This window comes from Equus asinus, chromosome 4, assembly GCF_041296235.1.
Source record: "Equus asinus isolate D_3611 breed Donkey chromosome 4, EquAss-T2T_v2, whole genome shotgun sequence".
In the NCBI taxonomy this organism is placed as follows: Eukaryota; Metazoa; Chordata; class Mammalia; order Perissodactyla; family Equidae; genus Equus; species Equus asinus.
Genome location: NC_091793.1, coordinates 132,172,608 through 132,189,183, shown reverse-complemented (window position 1 = coordinate 132,189,183; position 16,576 = coordinate 132,172,608). Strand labels below are relative to the sequence as shown.

General features: G+C 40.6%; 1 protein-coding gene across 4 annotated transcripts in view; it reads right to left on the bottom strand.

The window, feature by feature from the left end:
• Positions 1-382: 382 nt before the first annotated feature.
• CCDC150 (coiled-coil domain containing 150) overlaps positions 383-16,576 on the bottom strand; it is a 67,982-nt gene continuing 51,788 nt past the window's right edge. For 3 of the 4 annotated variants that reach the window (XM_014845954.3, XM_014845955.3, XM_044768529.2), the window contains 11 exons: positions 15,844-15,972; positions 14,818-14,987; positions 13,634-13,727; positions 12,667-12,836; positions 8,889-9,015; positions 4,405-4,599; positions 3,907-3,975; positions 3,652-3,813; positions 2,930-3,016; positions 1,032-1,151; positions 383-740 (listed from right to left, as the gene is read on the bottom strand). In XM_014845954.3, coding sequence (XP_014701440.3) covers positions 624-740; positions 1,032-1,151; positions 2,930-3,016; positions 3,652-3,813; positions 3,907-3,975; positions 4,405-4,599; positions 8,889-9,015; positions 12,667-12,836; positions 13,634-13,727; positions 14,818-14,987; positions 15,844-15,972 — 1,440 coding nt within the window. In that variant the 3' untranslated portion in view covers positions 383-623. The remainder of the gene's footprint in view (positions 741-1,031; positions 1,152-2,929; positions 3,017-3,651; positions 3,814-3,906; positions 3,976-4,404; positions 4,600-8,888; positions 9,016-12,666; positions 12,837-13,633; positions 13,728-14,817; positions 14,988-15,843; positions 15,973-16,576) is intronic. The other variant, XM_070508284.1, reaches the window with a different exon arrangement.

The window sequence follows — 16,576 nt, the reverse complement described above, 5'->3', positions numbered from 1 at the left end:
GTAAGGGAGAACTACGTTGGTGAAGCGTCGTCTCCCTGAGCAGAGCAGACTGCTGAATTCAATAAACTTCTTTATAAATCTCCAAGGAAGCTGTAAATACAATCTCAGATCTCTTCTATAAGAATAGAGATATAGTCTTATTAAAGATGCGCTCGTAATTGCCCAGCATAGAAGGGTATAAGTTAACAAGACAGTGGAAGGAAGAATTTTTACCACTTTCCAGGTGATTCTATTTCCAGGGACTATCTACTGGATGTTAGACTAGGACATTTCGTTGAAACCAGGTATCATATCATTTAGTAGCCGTAATATCTAGTACCTCACTAAACGATTTTTGATAAAATGTGCTTAGAAGAATAGCCAAGTATCATGCAACAGCATTGTCTATCATACAACAAATTAACATACATTTATTGGGTGGAAAATGGGGAAAGGGACAAAAAAGATGGGGTGGTTCTGTATTGTTATTAAAGAGTTCATAAAAGGATAAACTCAGGTCCAAAATCTTCAGCCCACATCAAAGACTGCACGTTCTGATGACTGTAGAAAGAGGCCAGCCCTAGTTGCCGGCCTAGGGAATCGTGGTGGTGTGGTACAAAGCAGCAGCTCCTCTCTCAAGGACATCACTTTCTCTCTAGCTCAGAATGACACTTCTTGGGCATCAATCTAAGATTTTGTTTACTCTCCCATCGATGTAGAGCAGACTGGCTGGACATGACATCGTGCCTTTGATCTTGGTCCTGTTGGAAAGAAAACACACAACACTGCAGAGCTGAGGCTCTATTTTGTCTTTATGAACAGCATTTTTTCATCAAGGTAGGTGGTTCTAATCTAGACAGTTTGGGAGAAAGGGAGCTTTTAAGAAAGAAATCTAGTTCATTGGTTTCGTAGCAGTGCTTTAAAGAACTACTGCTTTAAATGGTAAAGATGAGTGGAGAGAGTAGCTGGATGAAGAGAGAACTTCTGTAACGACAAATCTGAGAAGGAACAAATCCAGAATTGCTTAAGACAGCCGTGTCTAAATAGCCTACCTCGTCCCGCCACCTGTCTTCGCGGGGAAGTCTCTGCAGCCGGTTTTTTGTCAGCTCGAGTTGTAGGCCATCGAACCTGCGCTTGAACCAACGGTGAGCTTCTTCCAGGTTAGCTGTTATCTGGACACAGCAATGCCATCATTAAAAGTTACACAAAAAACTTACAACTGTTTCTTTGTTGTGTTCATTGTTATATTAGTTCAAGAGACTTTTTACCTAGATATTAAAAGACCCAGATTCTGACCACAAGCTCCTTGCAATCTATTTGCATAACACATCCTACAGATGAGAGCGCACTTTCTGGATGTAGACTTAAAGAATGCTTTAAGCCTGCTGCTTTTCACGCATTGGTTAGTATTTCCTGGATGTGGACTAAGGTAAGAGAGGACCCAGGAGAAAAGTAAGATGAGAATGAAAGCACCAGACGGCACTGAGGGGGCCGGCCCCGTGGCTAAGTGGTTAAGTTCGCACATTCCGCTTCCGCAGCCCAGGGTTTCGGCGGCCCAGGGTTTCACCAGTTCGGACCCTGGGCACGGACATGGCACTGCTCATCAGGCCATGCTGAGGCGGTGTCCCACATAACACAACCAGAGGCACTCACAACTAGAATATACAACTATGTACTGGGGGGCTTTGGGGAGAAAAAGAAGCAGAAAAAAAAGATTGGCAATAGTTGTTAGCTCAGGTGCCAATCTTTACAAAAAAAAAGAAAATCGAGCTCCCTTTGACATTTAACTTGTAGAAAGGTACAAAGCTAAAATATTTTCCAGGTCTGTTTGTGTATCCTGATGACAATGACACTCCCATCCCCAAACCAAACCCCACCTTTCTCCAGCACTCTTTGCCAGAATTGGAGGGAAAGATGCTTGAAATGGCATTGTGCATCATGCTTCCTCTTGCGTGGCAAAGGAGAAGGGAGCTAACGTTGACTGGAACTTACTCGGAGCCATCTCTGCGAATAACAGTCCAGTCATGCATCGCTTAACAACAGGAATACGTTCTCAGAAATGCATCGTTAGGCGATTTCATCATTGTGTGAACATCATGGAGTGCACTCACACAAACCTAGACGGCACAGCCTGCTACACAGCTAGGCTCTATGGTACCAATCTTATGGGACCACCGTCATGTACTCATCGTTGACAGAAACGTCATTATGTCATTATGTATTAACTTCCTGACTTCTACGGATGTGGTAACTGATGAGTTAAAAAAAGTAAATGTAACTTCCCTAAGGGCACAGTAAGCATCACAACTGACATTCAAACTCAGGTTTGTCAGAGTCCATATTCTTTCTAATATACCATTCTCACAGTCATATTGTCATGTAATTTAATAGCTATAAAAGGGACAAATCATGACCAACTCATAGCAACACCACTGCCATGTTCACTTCAAGCTTAAGAATCTCTGTTTTCTCGTCTGGACAACGAGGGGTGGGTGTGGCACACTAATGATTTCAAAGATCCTTCCGAGCCCTAAAAATGTCTGATTTTAAATTGTTTCAACAAGGCCAATCTAAAATATTAGAGGAAGCAAGTTAACAAATTAACATGTCCTACTTGACACTTGCAGTTACTGATTGAACAGAGAGCTTCCGCGGGCACTGTTCGCGTCAGACAACGCGTTGAGAGCCACACACGCCACCTTCCCTTCGTCTATTTAGTGGGAGGGACTCGGGCGTCAGGCTTCATTAATATTTCAGCATTCTGTTCTCTCTCGTCAGGATACAAGATATTAACCTAAAAACTACTCTTTATAGTAGACACTATTCTTGGTAAGTTACTGGTTCTTCTGTGTGGCTCTGACGGCTGTGGCGATGGGACTGACGGGCCTCGTGTGGTGCAGGCGGCTGTCTGAGGAGCGGCCTGCGCCTGGCGCCCACGCTGCTGGTTTACCTGCTCTGACTCCACACTGGCCTCTTTCAGTTTGTGCTCTGTCGCCTCTTTACATTTCTTCAGGTGTCTGATAGTTTCTTCCAATTCCTGAAAACAGGATACGAAGATTTTTACAAAAGACCAAAATACAAGATGAAAACTTATTTGCAGTTTAACCTACAGTATATATATGTGTATATGCTTACAGATTTTGACTTTAATTTATGGATTCTCCTGAGAAAAAGTGATTAACATCTCTTTCCAGACCTGGAGGGATATTTTCATAGCAGACACTCTGTTGGAAGGCCAGAGCTCATTGACCTCTTCAGGTCCCTTTTCAGTGACAGCATGTTTTGTTTGGATCAGGGTGGGAATAGCGAAAACTCCTGTAACAGCAGCAGATGCACCGGTGCCCAGGGAGGAACCAGCGGCTCTCCAGTCCCTGAAAGACTGAGATTCAGCTCACGAGTCTGCCTTAGTAACCAGTACTTTGCATCTGTGAGCTCCACTTGTTCTTTAAAAATGAAGATTGTTTTTATTAAGTTGAAAATGGAGAACGTGTACCATATTCAAAGCTGCAGGCTTCTTTCTAGAAACAATGATTCTCAAGACTTAGCTGAGATGAACAACTTGCAAAGTTCTGTTTTCTTCTACAGAACCTAGAAGGTCTGAGTGCTGCAATGCTGAGCTTGGGCACATGTCACTTGCTGATAGCCTGAGAGGACTCCTAGGCCACCCCTTACCTGGCACCGATACTCCAGTTCCTGCCTTATTTTCCGCTCCGTCTCCAGGCGCAGCTCTTGCTGTTTATTCCGTGCTGAGGTATCATACTGGCTCTTGGCCAACAGCTGCATCTCTTTCTGTAGGTTAGTCATTTCAGATACAAATTGCTGGATACTCAGCGACTGGCAGGGCACAAAGAGGGACACAGTTGGTGAACCTGTCCAAGTTTGGGATTTTATGTGGATGTAAACATAGAGTTTGTGGAAATCATCTACCTGTTCATAGTTTTTTTTCTGATATTGATCCTTAATTAGCTCCATTTGCCTCAATTCTTTTTCTATTTGCTGAAAGTAAATGTGGAAATAACATAGAAAGATGATCAATGGAAAAACTGGCTTGCTCTTTTTGCCTATAGGATGACAGAAAGAATCCCATATGAGACACACAGTTATCAGTTCCTGCTGGGCTCTCCTTCCCGTCCGGCCCACTGACCCCGAAGAACACAGTCTTATACAATCACTATGGAAGAGACAGATGGGGAGCCAGAACGTGACACTGGCAGCCAGTGAGAAACCAAATATTTACACCATGGTATCTCTGCTGGAAAAAGAGACAGTCCCCCAGCCCTCTGCCCACTTCCCAGGTGTAGCTGGAGCTCCCAGGGAACACATGGCAGCGTTAGTGCTCTGAACCATCTTCCGGATACCACCACCTGCCCAGATCCTCGTCAGACACCAAGGAAGTGAGGGGAGCCTTAGGGTTTCTCATACAACCTTCATCCTCTCCATATTCTGAGCATTATTCGCCTTAGCTGAATAGTGGAGCTTAATTTGGGCCTTTTGATTCTTTATTTTCTCCTTGCTGATGTTCAGGATCTTTTCCAGCTCAGTGAGTTTCTGCCTCAGCTCTCGGTTGGTCCGGGACACTTCCACTGATCTGAAGTTGGCTTCATCAAGGGCTTTCTTCAGCTGTGGAACACAAAGGGAAAATTAGAACCTTTTTACCTTTATTCAGTAAGAGAAGCTTATGCTTAGCTTTGTCTCTATATTTTGTTCTCTTTAGACCTTTTTTTTTTTAAAGATTGGCACCTGAGCTAACAACTGTTGCCAATCTTTCTTTCTTTTTCCTGCTTTTTCTCCCCAAATACCCCCAGTACCATAGTTGTATATTTTAGTTGTGGGACCTTCTAGTTGTGGCGTGTGGGACGCCACTTCAGCATGGCCTGACAAGCGGTGCCATGGCTGTGCCCAGTATCCGAACCAGTGAAACCCTGGGCCCCTGAAGCAGAATGCATGAACTTAACCACTTAGCCACAGGCCGGCCCCTGACCTTTCTTTTAAAAAGGCAGGTAAGTGAGGCAATAGTAACGGCGTCCGATCAAGCAGATTTGTGGAGCAACACTCTAAGTGATTTCCGTAATTTTTAAAAAAATTTTTTATTGTGGTCTAACTAGTTTATAACATTGTGAAATTTCAGTTGTCCATTAATATTTGTCAAACACCATATAAACACGCCCCTGCACCCCTTGTGCCCACTGTTCCCCGCTTCCCCCTAGTAACCACTAAATTGTTCTCTTTGTTAGTAAGTTTGTTTATATTCCACACGAATGAAATCGTATAGTGTTTGTCTTTGTCTGTCTGGCTTATTTCACTTAACATGATGCCCTCAAGGACCATCCATGTAGTTGTGAATGATTTCCATAATTTTTAACACTAAAGAACACAATCTTCCTAGAACAGATAAACAATGTAGATATATATGCATCGTTTGCTTTTTTTTTTTAGGAAGATTAGCCCTGAACTAACATCCGCCGCCAATCCTCCTCTTTTTGCTGAGGAAGACTGGCCCTGAGCTAACATCTGTGTCCATATTCCTCTCCTTTATATGTGGGACGCCTGCCACAGCGTGGCTTCACAAGCACTGCATAGGTCCACACCTGGGATCCAAACTGGCAAACCCTGGGCCACTGAAGCGGAGCATGTGTGTGTGGTCTACAGACCCTTAAATTTTACTGGGTTCCATGGCTGTCACCTTTCCAGTCCCAAACCACAGACTCAATTGGGAATTACCAGGAGGCATTCATAATTCAAAATTAGCTTCCTTTGGTAATCCCTAGTGCCTTGGCTAGGAGTAAGTCCACATGAGGCTACAATCAGGAACCTTTCCTTAACTCTTGAAGATACTACAGAATCTGTTGCTAAAGCAACAGCTGCCCAACAAAAGCCCCTTGGACTCTCTGGCCAAAGTTGTTCTTGATAATAGGATAGCCCTTGATTGTCTTTCAGCTGAGCAAGGTAGTGTCTGTGCTGAGATTTGAACTTAGGTCTCTCTGACTCCAAAGCCATCTCTTAAAAAGCAAATGATGAGGGGCCAGCCCGGTGGTTTTATTCTCCCTGGTGCGCTGCATTGTCTCAAAAGCTTTAAGTGCATGTTCACAGCTGCTAACCACCAGGCAAATGGTCTAAGACTAGAACATCAGACAGGGAATGAGAGAGCCAGCCCTGATGGCCTAGTGGTTAAAGTTTGGTGTGCTCCACTTCAGTCATCTGGGTTTGCTTCCCAGTTGCAGAATCATACCACTCATCTGTCGGTAGCCATGCTGTGGCAGCAGCTCACATAGAAAAACCAGAAGAGCTTAACAACTATATACAACTATGTACTGGGGCTTTGACAGGGGAAAGGAAGAAAAAAGGAGGAAGATTGGCAATAGATCTTAGCTTAGGGTGAATCTTCCCCTGCAAAAAAAAAAAAAAAAAGAAAAAAGGAATGAAGAGAATGACTGACTGAAAGAATGTGAACCCAAAATCATGACCTGTGAATGCCACAAAGAGATTCAGCAAAAAGACATCATGAGTAGTGAATATCACACGGAGATTCAGCAAAAAACTACAAAGAACTCCAGAGCAGTAGCTGGGAGTAGTGCTAATGCCTTACATTTTCATTACATCTCTCAGGCTGAGAGTCTGATCAAAAGGGGAAATTGTTAAAAACAGGACAACAACCCAAAATGGAGTCACTTATGCTAAGCCCTAAGTCAAAAAACAAGACTTAATTACAGTTTCAGCTATCCAAGAAATGGGCTCTTAAACTGGTCAATCAGGAATTGCCTGATAAGCATTAGCTGGGCAATATGCCTGGCTAATAAGACCCCTGCCATCCTCTAAAGGAAAGGAGCTTTGCAATAACCGCTTTTTTGCTATAACTTGTTCCCGCTCCCTTCTGCCTATGAAAGCCTTTCATTTTGCGCAGCTCCTCAGAGCTCCTTTCTATCTGCTACATTGGACGCTGCCCAATTCGAATTGATTTTTGTTCAAAGAAACTCTTAATTTTTAATATGCCTCAATTTATCTTTTAACATTAAATAATTTTACAGAGTTCCCCTCTTCCTCACGTGCCCTTACATCAGTGCCATTGAATTTTAGGAAGAAGATGCAGCTGAAAAGGGAGATGGGAAGGTGGTATTCTCTATGGCTGATAGTATCTAACCTGTCAAAGAAAGAAGCCAAAGTTATTTGTGCCTCTTCTCTCTATTCTAGCTCATTCCTTCAGACCCTAACTGCACACCACAGTGCTGGTCTTGTATTTCCACCCAACTTACTTCCTGTTAGATATTCTACCATCACCTCAATCACAGCTTTGTCCAAAACTGGGTGAGCCCTCACGATTATCGCTTACTTGGTACTTAAACGTTGTTCGAGCACTGCGGTAATCACTTTACATACATTTTAACCTGGAAGGTAGTTGTGGCGATTTCCATTCTCTGACTGAGGAAACTGAGACTCAGAAGTTAAGTCACTTGCACAGATGGCAAGTGAACGCATTGCTGATACAGGCAGAGCAGGGACTCCTCCTAGGCAGCGAGCCGCAGCCCAGCCCTGCGGCTGACTTCTCACTGACATCACACTCCCTGCTCTCTCGGTCTCCTCACAAGTTCACAATCGTCACCGATCCTTGTTAAAAGGATTTGAATTTTATAAGTACTCTGAACAACTATCTCTGATTAAGGGTAACATTAATTTCAGTGTACCTTACTGTTTCCCACAGAGTTTGCTTTTTATATTTTTAATATTTATATAGTACTTTGCAATTTACAAAGCACTATATAAACAGTCGAATCTGATTTTGTAAATGGTCTTTGTAAGTTGCAATTGCTAAATGCACCAGATCTGGCAAAATACAGACCAGCCACCGCAACCAAATCTTGGAATGATTTTAATTCTTCCTTCCCCTTTGCTCATGATACAACATTTAGTGTCTATTTGGTGATTTTTCTGTTAAAATGGCTTTTTGACTTAATTTTTCTCTATTTTCAACAGAATTACTCTGCTTGGCCCTAACCATCTAAAGCCCAGAGTAACTGTTCTGGTTTTGTTGAGTCTCCATGTCTCCAGTTTCTCTTCATTCTTGCCTACTCTCCACTGCTATCAGACTAACCTTCCTCTAATTGTGCTCGTATCATACCCCTCTCTTCTCGGAAACCCAGAGTGCCCCACTGTGACCCAAGAGCTCACATCCAACCTCCTGCTAGTCAAGGCTATCCACCCACCGGTCCCATCTAAGCTAATCGCTCTCTCAGACGTTTCCCAAAGTGTCTGCTCCGATCCAGAGAGGCAAATCCTTCTCATTGGCTCACATGTCCCGTTCATTTGTGTGACTCAGATTGGCTCGTTCTCTTACATAGGGTGTCCCAGCCCTGTCAGCTCTGCCAGTCTCAATCCCACACTTTCATTAAGCTTCCCTTCTTCTGTCACCCAACCAGCCTGAAACAAACTTTCCTTTACTTTGAATTCCTTCAAAATTGTACACAGCCTCTAGCTATCCGAGCAAGGTCTTCTGATGTCTTCCCTGTTTGTCTTATAAAGAGTGGAGATCACAATTAAACAAGGGTCACTTAGCAGAAACCAGAGTATAGACCATGTCGTCTACTGCTTTTATAGTGCCTCTCAGGAGACAGCAGATATGTGATGGATGCTAGTTAGGTGAATCGAGGAGAGAGGTGGTTTGATATCTGTCTATCTGAATCTGATGGCAGTCTCCTTAACCCTCTATCCCACTCAGTCATCACTCCCTGATGGGAAAGCTCTCATCAAGACATTCCTTCAATGGACAGAGAACCATGTATCAGAAACTGGTTTTTTGTGTGTCGATTTACAAACAGCATAGGGATGGCTCAACTGCATCCATTCTTGGACATCCCATAGCTAGTCCTCCTCTTGGAAGGTATTCACCTAGAGGAAGCTTGTCACTTGACTCATACCTCAGTCATTTCCCGTTGTGCTGCTTTCTTTGCAGTTTCTCTCTCAGTTTGGAATTGCTTTCTTAGAGCTTCTATGCGTTCAGCATGTAATTCTGCTTCCATTTTGGATTCCTCGGTCATCCGTTCTCTGTTTTGAAGAAGACAGATGATAATTCATCTTTAGAAACCATCTTAGGAGGTAAGAGAGATCTGGAGGGGAATGTGTGACTGTCCAAAAGGTGTATGGTTTACGAATGAGAAGCAGATCAGTCACCAGGTGAACTCAGTGATCTGGAGCTCATTAACAGACTTGAAAAGAAAACATTTACCTGTAGCATTAAAAAACAAAAAGCCATTTAATATAAAGAGATCCAACCAAAAGAGTGAAACACATACTTTTGTTTTAACCAATACTGAATAGTCTCAAGCCAGCAACATTTCACAGAATATAAAATTTGCATGACCTCCCAAATAATAAAAGTCCAGGACCAGATGACTTTCCTGGTGAATTCCACCAAACATTCAAAGAAGACTCAATGGCTAGCCTTCTCAAACTCTTCCAAAAAATTGAAGAGGAGGGGAGGCTTCCTAACTCATTCTACAAGGCCAGCATTATCCTGATACCAAAACCAGACAAGGACAACACAAAAAAAGAAAATTACAGGCCAATATCACTGATGAACATTGATGCAAAAATCCTCAACAAAATACTAGCAAATCAAATACAACAATACATTAAACAGATCATACTTTCATTTCAGGAATGCAGGGATGGTTCAACATCCGCAAATCTATCAATGTGATACACCACATTAACAAAATGAAGAATAAAAATCACATGATCATCTCAATAGAAGCTGAGAAAGTATTTGACAAGATACAGCATCCATTTATGATAAAACCTCTAAATAAAAGGGTATAGAAGGAAAATACCTCAACATAATAAAGGCCATATATGACAAACCCACAGCAAACATCATTCTCAATGGAGAAAAACTAAAAGCTATCCCTCCAAGAACAAGAACCAGACAAGGATGCCCACTGTCACCACTCTTATTTACCATAGTATTGGAAGTCCTAGCCAAAGCAATCAGGCAAGAAAAAGAAATAAAAGGGATCCATATTGGAAAAGAAGAAGTGAAACTGTCACTCTTTGCAGATGACATGATTTTATATATAGAAAACCCTAAAGAATCCACTAAAAAACTTTTAGAAACAATAAATGAATACAGTCAAGTCATGGGATACAAAATCAACATACAAAAATTGGTTGTGTTTCTATATACTAACAACGAAGTAGGAGAAAGAGAAATTAAGAATACAATCCCATTTACAATTGCAACAAAAAGAAGGAAATACCTAGGAATAAACTTAACCAAAGAGGTGAAAGATCTGTACACCGAAAACTATAAAACATTGCTGAAAGAAATTGAAGAAGACACAAAGAAATGGAAAGATATTCCATGCTCTTGGATTGGAAGAGTTAATATCATTAAAATGTCCATACTTCCTAAAGCAATCTATAGATTCAACGCAATCCCTATCAAAGTTCCAACAACACTTTTCACAGAAGTAGAACAAAGAATCCTAAAATTTATATGGAACAACAAAAGACCCTGAATAGCCAAAGGATTCCTGAGAAAAAAGAACAAAGATGGAGGTATCACACTCCCTGATTTCAAAATATACTGCAAAGCCATAGTAACCAAAACAGCATGGTACTGGCACAAAAACAGACATACAGATCAATGGAACAGAATTGAGAGTCCAGAAATAAACCCACACATTTATGGACAGCTAATATTCGACAAGGGAGCCAAGAGCATACAGTGGAGAAAGGAGAGTCTCCTCAATAAATGCTGTTGGGAAAACTGGACAGCCACATGCAAAAGAATGAAAGTAGACCACTACCTTACACTATGCACAAAAATCAACTCAAAATGGATTAAAGACTTGAATGTAAGACCCAAACTTCTAGAAGAAAACATAGGCAGTACGCTCTTTGACATCGGTCTTAGCAGCATATTTTCAATTACCATGTCTGACCAGGCAAGGGAAACAAAAGGAAAAATGAACAAATGGGACTACATCAACCTAAAAAGCTTCTGCACAACAAAGGAAACCATCAACAAAACGAAAAGACAACCTAACAATTGGGAGAAGATATTTGCAAACCATATATCAGATAAGGGGTTAATATCCAAAATATACAAAGAACTCATACAGCTCAACAACAAAAAAAACAACCCAATTAAAAAATAGGCAAAAGATCTGAACAGAGATTTCTCCAAAGAAGATATACGGATGGTCAACAGGTATATGAAAAGATGCTCAACATCATTAGCTATCAGAGAAATGTAAATCAAACTACAATGAGGTATCACCTCACTCCGGGCAGAATGGCTATAATTAACAAGACAGGAAACAACAAATGTTGGAGAGGATGTGGAGAGAAGGGAACCCTCATACACTGCTGGTGGGAGTGCAAACTGGTGCAGCCACTATGGAAAAGCAGTATGGAGTATCCTCAGAAAATTAAGAATAGATCTACCATATGATCCAGCTATTCCACTGCTGGGTATTTATCCAAAGAACTTGAAAACACAAATGCATAAAGATACATGCACCCTTACGTTCATTGCAGCATTATACACAATAGCCAAGTCTTGGAAGCAACCTAGGTGCCCATCAAGGGACGAATGGATAAAGAAGATGTGGTTTATATACACAATGGAATACTACTCAGCCATAAGAAATGATGAAATCCAGCCATTTGTGACAACATAGATGGACCTTGAGGGTATTATGCTGAGTGAAATAAGTCAGAGGGAGAAAGTCAAATACGTATGATCTCACTCATATGTAGAAGGTAAAAACAAGAACAAGCAAACACATAGCAATGGAGATTGGATTGGTGGTTACCATAGTGGAAGGGGGCAGGGAGGGCAAAAGGGGCAATTAGGCTCACATATGAGGGGATGGACTATAATTAGTTTTTGGGTGGTGAACATGATGTAATCTACACAGAATTCAAAATATATTACAATGTACATCTGAAAGCTATATAATATTATAATCCAATGTTACTGCATTTAAAAAAAACTAAAAAATTTAAAAAAATTTGCATGGATCACAAATATGAAAAATACCTTCTTTGCTTTAGCTTATACCTGTCTCCTACAGCAATAGTTCACTACCTGAAAGAAATAAAGATCTACATGCACATTGCATTTCCCTTGGGTATAAATGTTCATGGAATGTTATTAATATCTAAGTCATATTTACCTAGGTACAGATTAAGACAAAACTTTAGTGGCTTGACCTGAACTTGAAGGATTTGACCTAACTAATCTCACGCCAAAACTGAAATCAATGAATGGTTTAGCATCTGCTTAGATGGAGCCATCCGAGTCCTGGCTGGGTTCTTCCCATCCAGGCTGCTGTTATTCCTTTTCCAAATCATGCTTTTAAAGGACACATAAGCTTTTGATAGAAAAGGCTTCACAGAAACATGCCAGTGTCCATTCTAACCAACAGTCTTTAAATCTTGGTTTAACCATCATGTACAGAAGGAGCGTGATACTAGAAGAGGGGAGAGTTGAAAAGGAGATCCAAATGAGCATTCCCCAGCCAGCTAGGATCTGCTGCTGCTCAGCTATGCCTGGTGCCTTACCATGGCTCTGCTGGGAGTACTAGTTCAAAGTAGGAGAAAAGGGTTTAACTAGTTTATGGAAGGAAAGAACCAAACTTACTCCCCAGAGTCTCTTCTCTAGGTACACTGTGACTGTACTGCCCTTACCTGAAGGTTTCCAAGTTCTGTCGCTCAAGTTCTTTGTTTTCCAGTTTCTCTTCAACCTGATCAAGCTTTGTTTGCAGATGATTATTTGCCTGGAGAGCTTGCTCCAGGCTCATGGCCAGTTTCCTGTTGTCTTCTCTAGCTACATCCAGGGCTTTTTGTACAGGCTCCATCTGAAAGAGAGAAGAGTGTTTGTAATTCCACTATAACACAAGCAAGTCCATAACGCTGAGTCTTCCCTCCTTGCACTGTATCATCAAGTGCCATTGAAACAATAATTAGTTGGAACTAGGGATGCCAGATGCCTGGAAGATAGATGTGAGAACGTGTTACAGACATTGCTGAGGAGACTCTCAGAGGGCAGTGGGAAGGGTGTGCTCCATTGGTCACCAGGGCGCTTTGGAAAATAGAGCCAACTTAATTTATCCTAACTTTTAAAATTTTAAACTAGTTAAATTCCCCTTCCTAATCCTATGAGCTTCTGGTATCACTGTCTACAGAGATAAGAACTGGAAACTTGCATATCCTTCCAGAAAAAGCTTATTTATATGAGATATCCATGTGTATTTTATATACGTGCATATGTGTAGACACATATTCATGTGCGTACATACACCTGTGAGCACACACATGCGAGTATGTGTCTCTTTATTAATAGTGGGATCAGCTGACTGAGGTTATAAGTGATTCTCTAAACCCTTTAACTTCTGCAGTCATTTATGAATTAATAAATGAAAAGAATGTGGACTATATAAGGCAAAGAGAATTAGGCATAATTGTGGTCCTGGTTTGCCAGTAAATGACTCACTGTTAAGAGCGCAGGCCCATTTGTAAATATTTCACCATCCAAAACTCAGACTTGAATGAAAAGGAAATTTGTCTGATTGTTTTACTCCATTTTTCCAAAACAGCAATATCCCAATAAAACCTAAAATATCAATATTATCATCTATAAAAACCTGGGCTTTACCTCATTGTTGTGCTGGGCATCCACAACAAGCATTCTGGCCTGCCACTGGTCCACTTCTGCTTCCAGCTTCTGCACCCTTTGTTGATTTAGAGCCCTAAAAATGGAAAGCACAGAGAGAGTGACTATAGACAAGAACCATCTTGGAATGATACCACTGGCAGTTACAGGGCACTCTTCTAAGAAGCTCAAATAGCATATGTAGCAGGCTACAGATGCTTAGAATATCTGAGAGTTGGCAGGTGACAATTAGTAGCCTCAGCCTTAGGTCAGGAAACTAAGGCTCCTAGGGATTAAAAATTTGTCCCATCTAGGATTCAATTTGGCTTGATACATTAAACTATCAATACATTTTAATGACTAACTTATGGGCTGGTAATTTTATACTATATATATCACTAGTATAAAAATCTATCGCTTCTACACGGATTGACTTATTGTTGAGGTTCTTGCTTCTAAATACAACAGCTACCTAAAACTTTATTCTGAATGGTAAACAATATTTTTAATACTATCCCCTTGACCTTTAAGTTCAGAGGTAATATACATTCATAATATGTAAAAATTAAAGATAAGCACAATGAAGAATATAAAACTCACTTGTTCTCCCATAACATAGAGGCAATATGCACCACTAATATACAGATCACAATATATTTTAGAGGCCTTATTAAATTCAGATCATTAGTTCATTAACCTAAAAGAGAAACTTTAATGCAATTTTTGAAACATTCAAAGAAGTTTACTTAGAAAACATGGCTAGAAGTAGTTCTCAGAATAATTCATCTAAAATAATTATTAATCTTTAAATAGGATACTAATAAATGAATAATTAATTCAAACTCAAGCAGTCACTTAGCTTCAATTATCTTGACAATTACTATTCTGGAGACCCAAGGGCAGGTTTAAAGGGCATAGAAAACAGTAAGGGTAAAACAAGAATATATCACATGAATTTCTAGAATGCACACTCTTTCACATCATTACAAAAGATCGGAATTTTGAATTTTTGGAAATCATATTTATAATCCCAGATTTTCCCTAATTTGCTAGTTCTTTAAACACCATTTTACTAGTTTTTTGCGACAGAAGCAATATAAAGTGAATTTGTTTCTCGACGGCACGCTTCTCCTTACAACAATGCAGCAGAAAAATATAAGTACAAAGACAGAAAAATAATCTGATACCTTTCTTTCTTGAGGCCTGCAATCTCTGAATCCCTCCGCCCAAGCTCTATTTGTACTTTTTCCAGAGCACCTTGCATCTTACTATGAGAAGCCAGCACATTCTCCAACATAATTGTAACTTTGCAGTTGTCTTCTTTAGCCTCTGCCAGTTGTCGCTGAAAGTTTCCCACCTAACAGAAAAGGAAACAAGACAAAGATATTTGATCCTTTCTAGTTATTCTTCTGCCGCTGAGTCCCATTACTTCTAGGAAAGAGTATGGAAATCAGGCATGGTAGAATGCTGGGAGGAATAATTAAAGTATGTTTTAATTTTATTTCATTTATTAAGTTATTATGACTTTGAGAAAAAGAAAACTAGACCCCAGATCCTATGGAGAATTCTGCAGTGCTTCCCAACTACTGTCAAGTCACAGCACGTCTATTAACTGGAGACACGGGGATCAACAGCTTCTTGGGTCTAGAGGTGGTTCCAGGCTGGCCTGCTCTGGCCCCGCTCAGCCATCTTATGATGGGGGCAGAAGAGGAGAACATCAGAATCACGTGAGGGAAAAAGACCATGAAGAGAAAGCAGAGCTGCTGAAGATGATGGAACTCAGCCCTCTTCAGAGGCAGAGCCAGCACCTGCTGTCAACAAGTTTGGGATGACCTCTGTTCCCACCAAGCACACAGACTGTTCAGGAGAAAGCATTTAGTGATTTAATTTAACACGAACTCATGGCAGTGTTATATCACATTGATGAAACCTAAGTAGGCAGGTTATTATTACCAACGTTAGATGTGTTTGAATAGAAAAAATTAGGACTTTTTCTTTTGATTATTTTTAAGACAGCAACTTCAAAAAAAAATTGGGAGTTAAAGGGAAATATTTTAAAGCTCTTTTAAAGTTATCTTTTCTTTAGGAAAAACCCCTCCGCTGGTCAGTTCTCATTCTCTTACTAACGGTCACAAGAAATGCAGGAATGCGGCTGAGAAGGAGATCCCAAGCGCCTGCTCTCAGCCAGCGGCTCTCTGCAGGCTGCGCCTTGCCTTCTTGCTCTCTCTGTCCTCCACGGCCTCCAGGTCCCCCTTCAGCTTCTGACTCTCCTTCAGGGCTGCGTCACGGCACTTCACCGCTCGAGAGAGCTCCTCTTCGTTCTTGTCAAGAATGGACTTCACCTTAGCAGAACAAAAGGAACAATAACTTTCCAAAGCACAATAAATCAACAACTAGAATAAGACAGCAGTTTAGAAACCGAACTTAAAATGTTTAAATGTCCTTATCCACTATTATAAGCAAAACCCAGCTTTATTAGCTGTTTTCCCCTTTAAAGAAAACTACAAAGCAAAAAAAAGACTCTACGTGAATAAACATGGGCAAACTTAATACATGTCAATCTCCATGAAATTACAGAATAAGGGATAAAGGAGATAAGACTGCGAAGTAAGATGTAAAATGGGGGGAAGTGATTATCATGGAATTTGAAAATATAACATAAATGCACAATATAATAAAAGCCAAGATGAATAATAACTAAATAAAATGTCAAGAAAACAGTGTTACAGAAGAATGAATCCTAATTAGAAATATTAGAATTTTATATCCCTGAAACACTTTTAGTATACCTACACGATCATTTCAAACGATCATCATACTATTTTAAATATTACTGTTTAAAAACGTTTTATTTTGAATTAATTATAGACTGGCAGGATGTTGCAAAAATAATGCGAAGAGTCCCATGTACTCTTCATCCTGCTTCTAATGGTGACATCACATACC